The sequence below is a fragment of the Empidonax traillii genome, unplaced genomic scaffold (assembly GCF_003031625.1).
Source record: "Empidonax traillii isolate 1590-97213 ecotype Southwest subspecies unplaced genomic scaffold, ASM303162v1 scaffold993:size324958, whole genome shotgun sequence".
NCBI lineage: Eukaryota > Metazoa > Chordata > Aves > Passeriformes > Tyrannidae > Empidonax > Empidonax traillii.
Window position 1 is genome coordinate 4,034 of NW_020956186.1, and position 17,032 is coordinate 21,065.

The following is a 17,032-nucleotide window of genomic DNA, read 5'->3' on the forward strand; positions in this document are numbered from 1 at the left end:
GAAGGAGCTGGGAAAGGGGAAAAGGTCGGGGAAGGAGACGAGGAAGAGGAAGGGTATAGGGAAGGGATTGGGAAAGAGGAAAGGAGAAATTGTTGGGGAAGGGGTTGGGGAAGGGAATGGGAAGGGGGCTGAGGACTGGGAAGAGAAAGGGGCTGGAGCTGAGGCAGGGACTGGGGAGGAGGAAAAGGAAAAAGAAAGAGAAGGGTTGGGGAGGGGCAGGAGGAAGAGGTTGGGGAAGTGGGGAAGGGACAGGACAGGACTGAGGACCCCAATGCCCATCCCCCCCACAGGCGGGTCCCCTCCCGGACCACGCTGGGTGCTGCAGCCGCGGCTGCCCCCCTGCACCCTGGCCCAGGCTCTCACCTTCTACCTGGACGTGGCGGCCCCCCCGACCCCGCAGTTCCTGCAGCTCCTGAGCTCGCTGGCGCGGGACCCCGCGGAGCGGGAACGGCTCCAGAACCTGGCGCAGGTGAGGGGCGTCACCCCCGGGGACAGAAGCTGGAGGGGCAGGAGGCTGGGATGCTGGCCTCGTCCATGGCTGGACACTGGGATGCTGATCCCATCCCCAGCTGGGATACCGGGATGCCACCCTGCCAGGGTGACTGCTGGTCCCTTTGCCCGGGTGCCGGGTGAGTGTCCCGGACAGATGCCAGGTGCTGGGTGCCCGCTGTCCCAACCGTCTGCCAGGTGTGGGGTGCCAGCGGTGTCCCCATGTCCCGACCGTATGCCCGCAGGACGCGCGGCTGTACGAGGAGTGGAAGTGGTTCCGGTGCCCGACGTTGCCGGAGGTGCTGGCCGAGTTCCCGTCCGTCGCTCTGCCGGCCGCGCTGCTGCTCTCCCAGCTCCCGCTGCTCCAGCCCCGCTACTACTCCATCAGCTCCGCGCCCGGCGCCCACCCGGGCGAGATCCACCTCACCGTGGCCGTCGTCACCTACCACAGCGAGAGTGAGTGGGGACAGGGACGGGCACGGGGCGGGGGGGGCTTCCAGGGCATCTCCAGGGTCTTCAGGGCACCTCCAGAGCATCTTCAGAGTACCCCGAGGTCTCCAGAGCATCTCCACAGTCCCCAGGACATCCCCAGGGTACCTCCAGGGCCTCAGGGCCCCTCCAGGGTTCCCAAACCATCTCCAGTGTCCGTAGAGCATCTTCAGGTCCTCCGTCCCCCAGCCCTGCCCGGGGAGGGGAGTGTTCCCAGCCCCTGCGGGGGAGCTCTCTGGGGGATTGCCTTTTGGGGTGCCGCCTGCCGCAGCCCCCACAGACCCTCCCGGTCCCCACAGACGGGCAGGGCCCTCTCCACTACGGCGTCTGCTCCACGTGGCTGGCGCGGCTGCAGCCGGGGGACACGGTGCCCGCCTTCATCCGGGGGTAAGGGACGGTCCCCCCTGTCCGCCTCCCCTCCTGCTCCCTGCCTGCTCTCCCTGTCGCCTTCTGCTCCCCTGCCTGTCCCTTCACTGTCCCCTCCCACCTGTCACTGCCTGCCCCCGCTCCGCCCCTCCGACTACATCTCCCGGCATCCCCGAGCAGGGGCTGGGCCCGGGTCCCCCCACGGTGACACCCTCACCCCTGCAGGGCCCCCTCGTTCCGGCTGCCACCCGCCCCCGACACCCCCTGCATCCTCGTGGGCCCCGGCACCGGCGTCGCGCCTTTCCGGAGCTTCTGGCAGCACCGGCTGCACCTCCTGCACACCGAGGGTGGGGACAGGGATGGGGCCGGCTGACGGGGGGGACAGGGGGAACGGGAGGACACAGGGACATGGGGGGGCTGCGGACAGGGGGACATGGTGGGGGAGAGGTGGATGGGGGACCTGGGGAGAGGGTACATGGAGATAGGGACAGTGAGGGCAGGGGGGACAGGGGAGATGGGGATGGGAGGGAGATGGATGGGGGGGCACAGGAACACAAGGTCATGGTGGCACTGGGATGAGGGACAAAGGGGCACAGGGACACTGAGCATGGTGTTGGGGACGTGGGGACATGGGGAAGGGGATGGAGGCCCGGGATATGGGCTTGGGGGGATGTGGGGATGGAGGGACAGGGGGGGAGCAGGGCTGCAGGGTATGGGGACACGAGGACACAGTGTGCAGGGACCCAGGGACACTGTCCCCCCAGGCGTGTCCCTGGGCCCCATGGTGCTGGTGTTTGGGTGCCGCTCGTCCGCCCTGGACCACATCTATCGCGAGGAGATGGAGCAGGCACGGGAGCAGGGGGCCCTCAGCCAGGTGCTCACGGCCTTCTCCCGTCAGCCGGGCACCCCCAAGGTGTGATGGGGACAGGAATGGCATGGGGACAGGACGGGGACAGACTGGACTAAGGATGGAGCTGGGGAGGGGGTGTGACGGGGACAGAAATGGAAGGGATCCATGGTCAGGCGCTCACAGCTTTCTCCTGCCAGTCTAGGACCCCCAAAGTGTGACAGGACAGGGGTGGGATGGGGACAGGGATGGGATGGGGACAGAATGGAGGGACCCCTCAGCCAAGGTGCTCATGGCCTTCTTCCGCCAGCCTGGGACCTTCAAGGTGGGATGGGGACAGGGGCAGGATGGGGACAGGGATGGAGCTGGGGAGGGGGTTGTGATGGGGCCAAGGACAGGGATGAGATGGGGACAGAAATGGAGGGAACAGGGATCAGTGGGTGACACAAAGCCAGGGATGGAGGAGAGAGGCCAAGGACACACACGGGGACAGGGGCAGGATGGGGACACAAAGGGATGAAGGGAGGGGGGCTGGGGACACAGACGAGGACAGAGACAGCACACAAAGTGTCAGGATGGGGATGGGGAGCTGGGAACAGGTTGGGTGGTGCCAGGTGCCATCGCCCCTGCGGTGTCCCCAGACGTACGTGCAGGATGTGCTGCGGGCACAGCTGGCAGCTGAGGTGCACCAGGTGCTGTGCCAGCGCGGGGGCCACATGTACGTGTGCGGGGACGTCACCATGGCCACCGAGGTGCTGCAGACCGTGCAGCACATCCTCGCCCAGGAAGGAGACATGACGCTGGGACAGGCGGGGGACGTCATCAGTGAGCTGAGGGTAAGGGCTGGGACACCACGGGGACACCACGGGGGACACCACGGGGACACCACGGGGGACCCCGGCCCCACCCTGACCCCCGTCCCACAGGACAAGAACCTCTACCACGAGGACATCTTCGGCCTGACGTTCCGCACGCAGGAGGTGGCCCTGCGCATCCGCAGCCAGTCCTTCTCCCTGCAGGAGCGGCGCCCGCCGGGCCCAGCGCCCTGAGCGTGGGGACACGGGGGGCCCTGCGGCTGCGCCCCCTGTCCCGCCACTCCCCAGTAAAGGTTTTAGTTTTGATACCTCCGGCCTGGCACTTCGGCTCCTGCGGTGGCACCGGGGAGGGGACGGGTTCTGTGGCACCTCTGAGGTCATCTGGCCACACACGGGACATGAGGGGTGGGAACCGGGGGGGGTTGAGGGGACACAGCCACGCTCTGGCCACGAGGAGTGGGGGGACATGGCCAAGGTCCCACAGCTGCGAGGGGTGAGCAGTGGTGGGAGGGGGGACACGGCCACGGCCCTGTGGCTCACACCTGTGCAGCTGCAGGTGAGTGGCCCCACCCCAGCAGCACTCTTGCCACCTGCCCATGCACCCCAGTGTCACCCCCAAACTGCCACAACCCCATCCATGGCATTGTCCTCCCAGCTCCACCCAGCTCACCCCCCCAAGCAGACAGGGGGCACAGCCCCTCTGTAAACCTTTATTTCAGTTGGTGCCCAGGGCACCGTGGGAGCGCACTCCCCTAAACACAGCACATGGGGGGGCCCCTGGCAGCACCCCCAGCCCCACACCACAGCATGTACACCAGGGACACCCCAAGCGGGGGGTTCCCACGGGCAGGGCCCCCCCGGCAGCACAGTGGGCACAGGAAGCTCCCCACTGCAGCCACCCCATGCCCACAGCAGCTCCCCTGGCACCTCTGGGGGGTCTCGGCACAACCAGGGCCCTGTGGAGGGAATGGGGCATCAGTGGGGACCCCAGAGTGGGGACCCCGGCACACATGGCAGCCAGACCCTGGTGAACCCCAGCTCTGGGAGTCTCTCTGCCCCAATCCTGTGTGTCTCTGTCCCCAGCCCGGGGGGTCCTTCTGTCCCACCTCCAGGGGTTTTCCATGTCCCAGTCCCGAGAGTCCCCATGTCCCCAGCCCTGGGGGTCACCGTGTCCCACCCCAGGGGTTCCCAGGCCCCGTGCCCCCACCCACCAGAGCTGGGTCCGGCTATGTCATCGTAATCGTCTCTTCCTCCTCCTCCTCCTCTTCCTCCTCTTCGGCCCACCCGCCCAGCGGCATCTCCCGCAGCTGTGAGGCCCGGGAAGCTGAGCCTGGGGGGCACAGGGCGGGTCAGAATCTCCGGGATGGCCCCGCGGCCCTGGCTCAGGGCTGAGCCCTGCAGGTGGAGGGCTGAGCGATGTCCCCCAGCCCCCTGGAACCCCCTGCGTGGCCAGTGCTCACCTGTGGTCACGAAGAGGGGTTTGGATGCCCCCGTGCTCACCCACCCCCCTGCGGGCTGGGGGCCAGAGCCCTGCGGCTGCTGCTGCTGCTGGTGGAGCTGGGGAGGCAGGAAGAAGGGTCAGAGCCCCCCAGCACAGCAGAGACCCCCATATTAGTGCTCAGAGCCCCCCTAGAGACAGCACACCAGCACGGTGGGCAGAGTCCCCCAGAGGCAGCCAGAGCCCCCCACAACAGCACTGCTCCCCCATATTGGTGGGCAGAGTTCCCCCAGAATTGATGTTCCGAGCCCCCCCACCATAGCAGAGCCCCCCATGCTGGTGGTCTGACCTCCCCCCCAGGCATACCGGCACTCAGGGTCCCTTTGACAAGCTGCCACCCCATGGGGCAGTAGGAAATGGGTCCCCCCGCCCATGATACCCCTGGTCCCTGAAGGGGTAGGTGGCAGAAGGGGGACACGTGTGACCCTGGCCAGGGGCCTCATTCCCAGTGCCCTGTCTGGCAGCGGCTGTGTGAGGGGCAGTCTGGAACAGGGCTGGGGACAAGAAGTGGAGGTCAGGGACAAGGGATGAAGGACAAGGGATGTGGAACAGGTGCCAGGGCCAGGCGGGACCCCTCGGGGATGAGGGCAGAGCAGCTGGACAGTGACACTCTGGTGGGCAGGGGGACCCCGGAGGACCCCAGGGGATATACCTGGTGCAGGTAGATGGCATGGAGGCTCATCTCGGCCGAGGCCACCTCAGCCAGCAGGGCCGAGCGACTCAGGCTGCGCAGCCGCGACTCGCTCAGCGCCGGCCTGAGGGCACCACATGGGGAGGGCGATGTGATACCCCCACCACGACACCCCCTCTTCACCATGACACCCCTGAGCCGTGACACCCATCCCTGCCATGACACCCCTTCTGACATCCCTAAGCCACCACGACAGCCCTTTCTGCCACAACCCCCTGTCCCCACCACAACACACCCTCCCTGCCGTGACACCCCCTTCCTGAAGCCCCCTCCCCCCTGTGATGCCCCCTCTTCATCACAACACTCTTCCCCTCCATGACACCCCCTCCCCACCATGACACCCTCCCTGGTGCCACACTCCTCCCCAAAGCCCCCTTCCCACGCCCCCCCATCCTCACCTCTCCTCGGGGCTCAGATGCTCTCTGGGGCTGTCGGGAGCTCCGCGACCCTGCCCTGGCAGGGGTGTGCCCGGGGGGGTCCCCAGAGGGGTTCTCAGGGACGCCAGCAGGCTGGCGGTGGCGCTGGCCGTGCTGCAGGGCTGCCCGAAGCGGGGGTCCCGGCCCACCAGCCCGCTGGCGATCAGGACACTGGTCACCAACCCCTCGGGCTGCGGGGACACGCATCAGGGGAGGACCCCAAAAGACCCCGCAGCCCTCCCAAACCGCCCCCACTCACCACCAGGGCCGAGTCCTCGGACAGGAGGGACGCGGCCAGCGGCCCCTCGGCCAGCAGGGGCCGGGCGGGTGGCGCGGTGGCCGCGTCGCGGGTCACCTGCGCGTGCAGGTGGCCGAGGAAGCGGCGGGCGGGGGGCGGCGGCCGCCACCGCGGGTTGCTCAGGGCGAAGCGCATCAGCGACAGCTCCGTCTTCCCGTGCTCCGCTTGGCGCTCCGGGGGGGCCTCCGTGTGACCCCCCGACAGCCACTGCGGGGACAGAGACGTGGGACACCCCGACACGGGACCCCTCACCCCAATCGCCCACTACGGGGGTCCTCTGAGTGGCCCCCAAACACCCATCGCAAAGATAGGGACGTGGGACACCCTGACACGGGTCCCTCTGCCCCGGGACCCCCCACCCCCGGCCTACCCCGCCCCGGGTCCTCCCGAGCCCCCCCAGGGTCGCACCTGGGGGTTGCCGTGGTGCCGCACGTCCAGCTGCGCGAAGGAGCAGATGTCGCCCACCCCCGCCACCTCCACCGTGAAGTTGCGGAAGAAATCCACGATGTCGAGGGCGCGGGGGGGGAACGCGAAGATGAGGATCAGGGGGGTCACAAGGGGGCTCAGCAGCTCCTCCAGGATGAAAACCTGCATGGGGAAAGGGGAGGCTAGGGGGGTCCCGGCCAGGGGGTTCTGGGGTGGGAAATACTGTGGTGGGAGGTCCAGGGCGGGGGTTCCAAGGAGTTGGTCTCGGGAGGGGAATCCTGACCCACTGGGGAGGGGGTTCTCAGGTGCAAGGGCTCTTAGGGCAGTGGGTCCCAGGGTGGGGGTACTGAAGATGGGGCATCCTCGGTTGGGGGGGTCCCCAGGTTAAGGGGTCCCAGGGTGAGGGATTCCAAGGCATGGAGTCCTGCCATGGGGAGTCCTGGGGCATGAGTCTCCTGGCATGGGGGATCCCAGGGTGGAGGGTCCTTGGAAAGGGAGCTCCCACTCTGTGGGTCCGGGGGGAGGGCCTCAGGGAGGAGGGTCCCACGGCAAGGGGGGCTGCACTCACCGCCTTGTACTGGAAGAGCTGTGCCATCTCTGCTCGCGTCTCGGCGCGGCCGGCGCGGCCCTGCCAGTGCTCGGGCAGGTAATGGACGTGTGCCAGGACCCGCTGCAGCAGCTGCTCGGGGCACCACACCGAGTGCTCGTCAGGGATGAAGGACCTGGTGGCAACAGGCAGGGGTCCCACCTGAGCTCCCCCACCCACCCGCCCGGCACGGCACAGAGCGGCACAGAGCCCGGCACGCACACCACGATCGCCAGCCCCGGCACCCACCTGGCCACGGTGACCACCAGCCCCAGCAGCGTGATGGCTGTCAGGATGTGCTGCACCGTCAGCACGTCCTCGTCGTACACGGTGAGGACGATGAGCACGGCCAGCACGGAGCCGGCGAAGAAGCCGACGTGCCGGGCCAGCACGGCCAGCAGCGGGCTGCTGAACGAGTCCATGTACTTGGTGGCCGGCGCGTGGCCGCGGCTCAGACGCGCCTGCAGCTCGTGGCCCAGCTCGTTGAAGTGCCGCAGGTAGTGGCGGGCGTAGAGCGACCAGCGGCGCGCGCCCAGGCTGCCCGGCGCCCGCTTCAGCCCCTCGGCGTAGCTGAAGAAGGCGAGGAGCAGGCGCCAGCCCAGCACGCAGGGGCACAGCGCCAGGTTGGCCATCCCCAGCAGCACGGCCGCCCGCGCCAGCCCCCGCGCCAGCGCCTGCCGCGCCCCCGCCCGCTTCACCTGCGGCCGCAGGCTCCAGGTGTTCTGGAAGAGCGCGGCCGGGCCCCGGAACAGCAGCAGCTCCAGGTTGAACTGCAGGCCGCGCGTGAGGAAGACCACGGGGCCGAGCAGCGGCAGGTGGAAGCGCACGGGCAGCAGGGACTTGTTGACCATGGCCACGGTGTAGTTGCGGAAGCGCAGGATGCGGTGGTGGATGTCGAGCTCCGTCAGCTCCCGGCGTGGCACACACAGGGGCTGGCGTCGCTGCAGCGCCAGCAGCCGGGCCTGCACCGACTGCCAGCTGTGGTTACACAGCTCATCCTGGGACAACAACACGGACGTCGGTACTGGTGCGGCGCGGCACGGTACAGCACGGCACAGTGTCGCTCAGCGTCTCCTGCCAGCTGTGGTAGCACACCTCCTCCACTGACAGCGGCAGTGATTGGCACTGGCACTCCATGGCACAGCTCAGCACAGCAGAGCATCACAACGTCAGTGGCACTGCTCAGCACCGTGTGATACAGCTCAGCATGGCGCAGCCCAGCACCACACAGCACAGGCGTGTGCAGCACGACGTGGCATATCTCAGGACCACGTGTCAATGGCACGGCTCAGCCAGCACCATACAGCACGGCATGGCACGGCTCAGCATGGCACAGCTCAGTGCCACATGTCACCACGTGACACAGTCCTGACCCCAGCCCATGCCCGGCCCCCCCCAGCCCCTCCAGTCCCCACTCACAGCGGGGATGCCGAGTGCTCGGATGTAGAAGCTCCGGATCTCCCAGTAGCCCACGAGGCGCCGGAGTGCCGTGACCAGGCGGCACAGCCAGACCATGCCCGCCAGCACCAGCAGGAACAGCAGCCATCCACTGCCACGGAGCCTGTGGGGACACAGCTGTCACCAGTGCCACTGGGACCCCTATGGTCACCTGCTGCCATGGAGCCTGCAAGGACACAGGTGTCACCAATGCCACCTGTGTGCCACCAACCCTCTCAGGGTCAGCCGCTGGCAGGGAGTCTTTGGGGACACGTGTGTCACCAGTGCCACTGGGACCCCCCCACATCCATGCCAGCAGACCCAGCAGCCACCTGCTGCCACGGAGCCTGCTAGGGACACATGTCACCCACAGCACCGGGACCCCACTGGGCCACACCAGTGGCACTGGGACCCCCATGTGGCCATGTCACCAAGGCCAACAGGGACAGCAGCCACCTGCTGGCACACGTGTCACCTGCAGTCCTAGGACCCCACGTGTGACCCACAGCACCCTGCAGAGCCCTGCCGGTATCCTGCCCACCTGCGGGCGCACTGCGGGGCGGGCAGCACGGCGTCGGGCAGGGTCACCTTGGTGTGCTCGGGGACGTGGCTCTGGTTGAGGGGGCGGGTGGCAAACAGGACGTCATAGTCGACGCAGCACAGCAGGAACGTGCTGAAGGTGACGACGAACAGGAACTGCCTGGGGGGCAGGGGGGTTAGCGGGATCCTCGTGTCAGCTCCACGTGGCACCGTGTGGTGACAACGTGGTGTCACTTACACTAGCTCGAGGACATCTGAGAGCACAACGCAGGCGAAGCCGTTCCTCTGGTGGAAATGGTAGATGTAGGGGGGGGTTAAGGAACCTGTGAGGGTGTGACAGAGCCCCCTGTGCCATTCCCCCATTCTCGGGGTCCTCCCATGTCTGTCCATGTTCCCCCACAGTGCCACCATGGGCTGTGCCAGGATATTTTGGTGAAGAAACTGTCCAGGTCCTTGATGTGGTGCCACGAGTCTGTGGGGGGAAACACATGGGGGGTCAGGTGGAAATTGACCTCCACAGCCTGAGACCCCCAGCCTGGGAGCCACAAATCCCCACCTGGGACTGCCCCCTGAGACCAATAACCACCACCTGGGACCCACAAACCTCCTCACCTGGGACTCACAATCCCCCCCCAACCTGGACCCCCAGACAGCCCACGCAGACCCCTGAATCCCTCGCCAGGTGGGGCCCTGGTACCTGTTGGCCCCTCGGTGACATGCAGCAACAGCTCCTCCTCATCCTCGCCCGGGGGTGAGTCCTCGCAGTCATCCAGCCGCTGGTATTCCCGGTATTCCGGGTACTCCGGGTCCTTCTCTCCCTGCTCTGCCATCACCTGCAGGGACACCTGTCGGCACCGGCTGCCGCGGTGGGGTGGATGTGGGGCAGGTGGGGGGGAGGGCAGGTTTGGGGCACCGGAAATGCCACTGAGGTCCCGCAGCGTCACCCACATGCCCTAAATTCGGGTGGCCTGAGCTGGCCCCGGCCTCAGGCAGGTGACACTACAGATGACACCGCAGGTGCCACTGGCCTGTCCCGTCCCACCGGCTGAACCAGTGCCAGGGCCTGCCATGACCCCGCGGGGCTCCCGGGTCAGACCCCTCCTGCCCAGCCCGAGGGACCCCAATTCACCCCCCAGCTGCTCCCTGGGCCATGCTGTGCTGCCCCCCGCAGCCTGCGTGGGGGGAGCCCCCTCCCCATGGACGCCCGTACCCAGAGCCCCCACATCCCTCATTTCCATAGACCCCCTCGCCACAGTCCCCTGTACCCACACACCCCCACCCCACAGACACCCTTTCAGATCCAGGGGGAGCAGCCAGGAGCGGGACGAGCTCAGGGCCAGCCCACTGTCCCAGTGGCCTCTCAATGCCCTGGTGACCCCCTGCCCGGGAGAGGACGGGACCCCCTGCTAGGGAAGGGCAGGACCCCAAACCCTCGGGACATGACCACCCCCCAGAGCAGGGGAACCCCCAGCCCGCAAGGCAGGACAGGACTCCAAACCCTTGGAAAGGACCGTCACTCCCCTGGTGACTCCCTCCCCTCGGCACAGGATGGGATCCTCACCCCTGGAGCAAGACAGGACCCCCAACCCCGGAGCACGACGGGACCCCCCGACCCCCCCTCCCTTACCGCCACCTGCCGCTGTTCCCGCAGCCCCGCGTGTCACCTGCGTTCCCCGCGGTGGCCGCAGCCGGTGTCCGGCCGGGCCGGTGGCCGCAGGTGACACCGCTCGGCCCCTCCTGTCCGGGGTGACTCACGGCGCGGGACCGCGGCCGCGGGGCTGCTGCGACAGGAGGGACGCGACCCCCACTTGTGCAACACTCCCCTGGGGACAGCGGCCGCGCCCCCCGGGATCGGGTGTCCCGGCGGGTGACACCGGCACGGCCCCTCCCAGCCCCAACGTGCCCCGCACCGGACGGCCAAAAATACCCGCGGGGCCCGAAAATAGCCCGAGAGTGTAAACAGCGGGGGGGCAGGGGGGACCCCCGGGCCGGGGCCGGGCAGCCGGGACCCCTCCGGAGTCAGGGGACAGAGCACAGGGGACACGGCACCCGGGGGACACGGTGGCCCCAGGCAATGGCCCCGGTGACCCTGCCAGGACGCAGGTGTGTCCTCGCAGCGGCACCTTGTCACACGGGGACCCTTGCGACCCGCGTGGGGACACAGCAGGGTCACAGCCCCACGGTGACATCCCAGTGGTGACACGTGACCCTAAGCTGACACACGGCTGCCCCGCGGAGACAGGGACACGGCACATCGGTGACTCCCGGGAGTGACCCCGACCACCCGGGGTCGCATGTAGGGACACGGGCAACGCCACGACCGCCGGCGGAGACACCTGCCCCGGTGTCCCCGTGTCCCCCGGCGTGGGGTCCCGGGGAGGCGGTCGGGCTGGGGGACCCCGGGGAGGAGGGGGGTGTCCCCGCACGGGGTACAGCGGGGCTCTGCCACCCATCTCCTGTCCCCCTCGTCCCCGTCCAGGTGTCCGCGCCCCCCCTCACCTGGCCGCTCGGTGCTGGGTCGGTCCCCGCGGTGCCCGCCGCTGTCCCCGCCGGTGCCGGGCGTTCACGGGGTCCCGCCCCCGCCCCGGGTCCCGCCGCCGGCCATGGCCGCACCGGCAGCGGCCCCGGGGGGCAGCGGAGGGTCCCGGTGAGGGGTCCGAGCTCGGGCGGGGGGTCCCGGTGCGGGTCTGGGGGGTCCAGAGGAGGCCGAAAGGAGGGCGGGGGTGCAGGGACCAGGAGCTGGAGAGGGCGGGGTGGGGAGCTCGGGAAAGGGCCCGAGGAGTCGGGGAAGGGCCGGTGCGGGTGGGGCCGGCGCAGGGCCCGGGCCGCGGTGTTTGGGGCTCCGCCCGACTGGGGCCGCCCGCCCCCGGTCCCTCCCCGGTCCCTCCCCGTGCCGCCCCTGGGACCGCCCCCCTCCCGGTGCCGCCCCTTCGTCCGGTCCCTCCCAGTGCCGCCTCCGGTGCCGCCCCTTCACCCGGTCACTCCCCAGTCACTCCCCGGTACGTCCCGGTGCCGCCCCTTGGCCCGGTCCCTCCCCGGTCCCTCCCCGGTACGTCCCGGTGCCGCCCCTTGGCCCGGTCCCTCCCCGGTCCCTCCCCGGTACGTCCCGGTGCCGCCCCTTGGCCCGGTCCCTCCCCGGTCCCTCCCCGGTACGTCCCGGTGCCGCCCCTTGGCCCGGTCCCTCCCCGGTCCCTCCCCGGTACGTCCCGGTGCCGCCCCTTGGCCCGGTCCCTCCCTGGTCCCTCCCCGGTGTCTCCCCGGTGCCGCCCCCGCCCGGTGCCGCCATGCCGCTGCCGGTGTTGCTGCTGCGGGCGGCGGGCGCTTGGACCCGGATCCGACCGACCTCCACCCCGGGCCGAAGGTACGGCGCGGAACGAGGGGGGTCCCCGGGGGTCCCAGACTTCCGATTCCCTTGAGTGGGAGGGGAAGGAACCCCAATTCGTGGTGAACAGAGTCCGGACTTTGGGGTCCCGGGGGAGCAGGGGGACTGTGGAGGGATCGGGGCTCCCAGGGAGTTCAGGGGTGCATGGACATCCCGGGGCAGTGGGGAGGGGGGGGATCGGGGAGGGCACGGTACAGGGACAGGTACTGAGGAGCCCCAGAGGGATCCTGGACTCTTTGCGGTGGGGGGAGCTCAGACTGCAGTCCCGGGGTGTCCCAGCAGCTCAGACTCACAGGTCCCTTGGGTGGTGGGGGACCCCAACTCTTGGTGCAGGGATGGTGGGAGGAGTGGGGACTCAGGGATTACGGTGGGTCCCTGAGGATTCCCGAGGGTCCCGGTGGGCGTCTGGACTCCTGGGTCTCTTGAGGGGTGAACCCCAAGTCTTGGTGAGGTGTGGTGAGCCTGGACCCTGGGGTTGCGAAGGGTCCCAGCGGGGTCCTGGACTCCTGAGTCCCTTTGTGGTGGGAGCTGGGACTCTGGGGTCCCAGGGGTCTCTGGTAGTCCATGGAGGCTGGGGGGGGGAGTTGTTGGGGCTCCCGGGGCCCCAGAAGCAGGAACAGGGGGAACAGCAGGAGCGGGGTTGGGGTCTCCCTGCACCAGACAGCCCCAGGTGGTGGGGGGTGCTGGCCCTGCTGGGGGTCTCCAGGCTCCCTGGGGCTCCCCCCATTGGGACACCCCATGCTCACTCCTCTCCCCAGTTTCAGGTATGGGGGGGGCCGCCTGGGTCTGGCCAGGCCCCCCCGGCTGCCCCCCCGGCTGCCCCCCGCGCCCCCCGCCCCCCTGGCCTCCCGGTACCTGCTCCTGGCTGGCTCAGCCACGGGCTCTGTGGTGCTGGGGCTGCTGGGCACGGCCGCGCGCTGCCAGGAAGCCACTGTCCCCGCTGGCCCCACGGTCCCTCCTGGTGTCCCTGAGCCCGTGGAGCCCCCCCCGGAGCCCCCCTTCGACTGGCAGCTGTTCTGGACCTTCCTGCGCCCGCAGCTCCTGGCACTCTCAGCCGCCGTTGTGGTGAGCCACGGTCCCCTCATCCCCACTGTCCCCTTGTCACAGCTGTGCCGGGGGGTGGCACGTGCTGTCCTGGTGCCACAGCACAATGGCCAGGGGCACGTCCCAGTGCTGGGGCATAATGGCCACTGTCCCGTTGCCTCGGTGTGACACCTGCCGTCCTGCTGTCACAGCGTGACGGTCACTGTCCTACTGCCACAGCGTGATGGCCATGGTCCTTGTGTGGTGGCATTGCACCTGCTGTCCCCGTGCCACGATGTGACAGCCACCGTCCTGGTGCCGTGGTGCCACTGTCGCAGTGCCGTGGCCTGACAGCTGCTGTCCCTGTCCGTGTCCCCGCAGCTGGCGCTGGGCGCGGCCCTGCTCAACGTGCGCATCCCGGTGCTGCTGGGGCAGCTGGTGAACGTGGTGGCCCGCTGTGCCCACGGACACGTCCCCACGTACCTGCGGGAGGTGCGGCGCCCGGCTCTGCGCCTCCTCGCCGTCTACTGCCTGCAGGTGAGTGGTGACCTCCCTGAAGGGCAGGTGCTGGGGGTCCCCAGGGGTGCCCCCACCCCTCCTGACTCCCCCGTCCCACAGGGGCTGATGACCTTCGGGTACATCGCGCTGCTGGCGCATGTCGGTGAGCGGGTGGCCGGCAACATGCGCAAGGCGCTCTTCACCACCCTGCTGAGGTAACCCGGGGGGACGGGGGCAAGGGGGGAGCAGGGGGAGCAGGGACCCCCACCCACCGCTCCCCCGGCAGGCAGGACGTGGCCTTCTTCGACGCCACGCGCACAGGGCAGTTGGTGACGCGGCTGACGGCCGACATCCAGGAGTTCAAGTCCTCCTTCAAGCTGGCCATCTCCCAGGTGAGGCCAGGCCTGTCCTGGGTGAGCCTGGCGGCCCCCTGTCCCCCAGCCCTCCCTACCTACTGCACTCCCCCCCCCAGGGCCTGCGCAGTGGCACCCAGACCGCTGGCTGCTTCGTGTCGCTGTACCTGCTCTCGCCCAAGCTCACAGGACTCTTGATTGTGGCGCTGCCGGTGCTGGTGGGCGCTGGGGCCTTCATCGGCGCCTTCCTCCGCAGCCTCTCCCGCCAGGCACAGGAGCAGGTAACCGTCACCTGCCCTCAAAGCCCAGCCCTGCCACTCCCAGGGTCCACGGTTGGGGGTGTCCCCACTGTCTCCTCTCTCCCCACAGGTTGCCAAGGCCACCGTGGTGGCAGACGAGGCGCTGGGGAACGTGAGGACCGTCCGCGCCTTCGCCATGGAGGAGCAGCAAGCAAGGTAAGGGAAAGGGTGGAGGGCTTGGGGGCGGCAAGGGGCAACGGGCGGCAGTGGGGACCCCAACCTGTCCCTGTGCCAGGCTGTTCTGTACCGAGGTGGACCGCTCTGGCCAGCTGAGTGAGCGGCTGGGGCTCGGCATCGCCGCCTTCCAGGGCCTCTCCAACCTGGCACTCAATGGTGAGTGGGGGCCATGGGATGGGACCTGGGGGCTGTGGGTCAGGACCCCTTCCAAACACCACCTCTGTCCCCCACCCCACAGGCATTGTACTGGGAACCATCTTTGTCGGTGGCTCCCTGATGGCAGGGGACGAGCTCTCGCCGGGTGACCTCATGTCTTTCCTGGTGGCCTCGCAGACAGTGCAAAGGTCAGGGCAGGGCCTGGTGTTGCCCTGAGTACCCCCAGTGCCCCCCATTCCCCACAGCCTGCCCTGGCACAGCCCTGAGTGCAGCCTCTCCCCTTGTGCACCCCAGGTCCTTGGCCAACATCTCCATCCTGATGGGGCAGGTAGGTGGGGCAGGGGCTTCTGGCACCCCTAGGGCTGGGGGTCTGGTTCTGGGAGTCTGAGGGTGCTCCCACTGCTCCCCTGCAGGTGGTGCGGGGTCTGAGCGCCGGCGCCCGTGTCTTCGAGCTGCTGACACTGGAGCCCCTCGTGCCTCTGCAGGGGGGGGGATCCATCCCTGCCCACTCCTTGCGTGGCCGCATCTGCTTCCACCGCGTTTCCTTCAGGTGAGCCCCCTCCAGCTCCCTGCAGCCTCCCACGCTGCCCTGCAGTCTGTGGGGCTAGCACCGTGTGCCCGCAGCCCCCACAGCCTCCCTCTCCTCTGTCTGCAGTTATCCCACCCGGCCTGGCTACCCGGTCCTGCAGGACTTCAGCCTCACCCTGCCCCCCTGTCAGACCGTGGCCATAGTAGGACCCTCTGGAGGAGGTACCAGCCCACCTGAGACCCTCTGGACCCCCACATCACAGCCCCGTGGGACCTCAGTGTCCCAGCCCCTTGCCTCTCCCTGGGCATATCCTCCTGCACCACAGTCCTCTGCTCAGTGCACCCAGTGGGTGCCAGGGACTGGGACCTCTCTGGTGCTGTCAGAGCCGAGGGGCTGAGAGGTCCCCTCCGTAGGGAAGTCGACGGTGGCGGCACTGCTGGAGCGGTTCTACGAGCCCACGGCAGGAACCATCACCCTGGATGGGCACGACATCGCCAACCTGGACCCTTCCTGGCTGCGGGGGCAGGTCATCGGCTTCATCAGCCAGGTGGGGACAGGTGGGGACAGGAGGGACAGGGGAGGGGCTGGCTGTCCCCAGGGCTCAGCACTGAGGCCCCGGGCACTGCTGCAGGAGCCGGTGCTGTTTGCAACAACCATCATGGAGAACATCCGCTTCGGGAAGCCAGAAGCCTCTGACGCCGAGGTGTACGAGGCTGCCCGGCAGGCCAACGCCGACAGCTTCATCCGCAGCTTCCCCCAGGGCTACGACACCGTTGTGGGTACGGCTGGGGCGGGAGGGGCAGGGGTGGGTGTGGGACCCTGGCAGGGGTGACCCCAGTCCCACAGCAACACTGTCTGCTGGTCACTGCCAGCGCTCAGCTGTCCCAGAGGGAGCCGTGGCCATGCTAGGCTCTGGACAGGAGGGATGGGGTTTGGGTGGGGAGGGTCCCTGGCTCTGGGTTGAGGCTTCTCCCAGGATAGTACAGGAGTTGTTTCCCCCATCCCTTGGTTGTCTCCCCCATCCCGCGGCTGTCCCCCCATCCCGCAGCATCTCCGTGCTCTCTCCCCATGCCGCGGTGTCCCCCGGTGTCCCTCATGCCGCGGTGTCCCCCGGTGTCCCTTAGGTGAGCGGGGTACGGCGCTGTCAGGGGGGCAGAAGCAGCGCATTGCCATCGCCCGTGCGCTGCTCAAGGACCCTGCCGTGCTCATCCTGGACGAGGCCACGAGTGCGCTGGACGCGCAGGCGGAGCGGGCGGTGCAGGAGGCGCTGGACCGGGCAGCCACGGGCCGCACCGTGCTGCTCATTGCCCACCGCCTCAGCACCATCCGCGCCGCCAACCTCATCGCCGTGCTGGCCCGCGGCCGCGTGGCCGAGGTGAGACCGGCACCGGGGTGGGCACGGGGACGGCAGGTGGGCACCCGGGGGTGACACTGTCCTCGCTGTCCCCGCAGGCAGGGACCCACGAGGAGCTGGTGCGACGAGGGGGTCTCTACGCCGAGCTCATCCGACAGCAGACCAAGCAGGGGTCCTGAGGGAGGGCCCCCCCCAGCTGCTCCCCAGTGAACAAAGGAGGGGTCTTGAGGGGTCCCCCCGCTGTTCCCCAGTGAACAAGGGGAGTGTGCTGAGGGGGTTCCCCCCGCTGTTCTCCAATAAACAGGGATGGAAGGCGGATGGGGGGCTCTGCTCTGCTCTGGTGGGACACAGTGTAGGGTCCTC

At 68.8% G+C, this 17,032-nt stretch overlaps 3 protein-coding genes across 5 annotated transcripts in view; 2 read left to right on the forward strand and 1 right to left on the reverse strand.

The window, feature by feature from the left end:
• NOS3 (nitric oxide synthase 3) overlaps positions 1–3,240 on the forward strand; it is a gene marked incomplete at its 5' end in the record, with an annotated part of 7,157 nt that extends 3,917 nt beyond the window's left edge. Inside the window, 7 exons of the mRNA XM_027903837.1 lie at positions 291–469; positions 735–945; positions 1,278–1,365; positions 1,570–1,691; positions 2,109–2,257; positions 2,833–3,027; positions 3,118–3,240. Coding sequence (XP_027759638.1) covers positions 291–469; positions 735–945; positions 1,278–1,365; positions 1,570–1,691; positions 2,109–2,257; positions 2,833–3,027; positions 3,118–3,240 — 1,067 coding nt within the window. The remainder of the gene's footprint in view (positions 1–290; positions 470–734; positions 946–1,277; positions 1,366–1,569; positions 1,692–2,108; positions 2,258–2,832; positions 3,028–3,117) is intronic.
• A 470-nt stretch (positions 3,241–3,710) lies between these two features.
• ATG9B (autophagy related 9B) lies at positions 3,711–11,490 on the reverse strand. Of its 2 annotated transcripts, XM_027903835.1 has the most exons (15): positions 11,399–11,490; positions 9,596–9,735; positions 9,327–9,370; positions 9,137–9,201; positions 8,900–9,058; positions 8,341–8,482; positions 7,171–7,919; positions 6,904–7,057; positions 6,318–6,497; positions 5,871–6,116; positions 5,594–5,802; positions 5,157–5,259; positions 4,467–4,563; positions 4,218–4,336; positions 3,711–3,962 (listed from the first exon to the last, which is right to left on the reverse strand). In XM_027903835.1, the coding sequence occupies exons 2-14, from the start codon at positions 9,726–9,728 to the stop codon at positions 4,233–4,235; spliced, it is 2,385 nt and encodes a 794-aa protein (XP_027759636.1). In that variant the 5' UTR covers positions 9,729–9,735; positions 11,399–11,490; the 3' UTR covers positions 3,711–3,962; positions 4,218–4,232. The 2 variants fall into 2 exon arrangements, with proteins under 2 accessions (XP_027759636.1, XP_027759635.1); XM_027903834.1 differs by lacking the exon at positions 11,399–11,490 and having other exon boundaries at positions 9,596–9,912.
• A 677-nt stretch (positions 11,491–12,167) lies between these two features.
• On the forward strand, positions 12,168–16,987 carry ABCB8 (ATP binding cassette subfamily B member 8). 2 transcript variants are annotated; one of them, XM_027903819.1, is made up of 16 exons: positions 12,168–12,259; positions 13,039–13,345; positions 13,685–13,840; positions 13,922–14,016; positions 14,088–14,193; positions 14,274–14,435; positions 14,524–14,609; positions 14,689–14,786; positions 14,869–14,974; positions 15,081–15,114; positions 15,200–15,336; positions 15,442–15,536; positions 15,729–15,862; positions 15,947–16,094; positions 16,440–16,690; positions 16,768–16,987. In XM_027903819.1, the coding sequence occupies exons 1-16, from the start codon at positions 12,183–12,185 to the stop codon at positions 16,846–16,848; spliced, it is 2,073 nt and encodes a 690-aa protein (XP_027759620.1). In that variant the 5' UTR covers positions 12,168–12,182; the 3' UTR covers positions 16,849–16,987. The 2 variants fall into 2 exon arrangements, with proteins under 2 accessions (XP_027759620.1, XP_027759619.1); XM_027903818.1 differs by lacking the exon at positions 12,168–12,259 and having other exon boundaries at positions 12,799–13,345.
• The last annotated feature ends 45 nt before the right edge of the window (positions 16,988–17,032 follow it).

What these genes read in the sequence shown, in the direction of transcription:
- ATG9B (XM_027903834.1), bottom strand. Translation starts at nt 9,848, where the DNA reads ATGTGGGTGACGCTGCGGGACCTCAGTGGCATTTCCGGTGCCCCAAAC. An exon ending in CTGGTGGTCACCGTGGCCAG is followed by an intron (nt 7,058 to 7,170) that starts GTGGGTGCCGGG and finishes TGTTGCCACCAG; the next exon opens with GTCCTTCATCCCTGACGAGC. An exon ending in CCGAGGACTCGGCCCTGGTG is followed by an intron (nt 5,803 to 5,870) that starts GTGAGTGGGGGC and finishes GTGTCCCCGCAG; the next exon opens with CCCGAGGGGTTGGTGACCAG.
- ABCB8 (XM_027903818.1), top strand. Translation starts at nt 12,845, where the DNA reads ATGGAGGCTGGGGGGGGGAGTTGTTGGGGCTCCCGGGGCCCCAGAAGC. An exon ending in CACTCTCAGCCGCCGTTGTG is followed by an intron (nt 13,346 to 13,684) that starts GTGAGCCACGGT and finishes GTGTCCCCGCAG; the next exon opens with CTGGCGCTGGGCGCGGCCCT. An exon ending in ATGGAGGAGCAGCAAGCAAG is followed by an intron (nt 14,610 to 14,688) that starts GTAAGGGAAAGG and finishes TCCCTGTGCCAG; the next exon opens with GCTGTTCTGTACCGAGGTGG.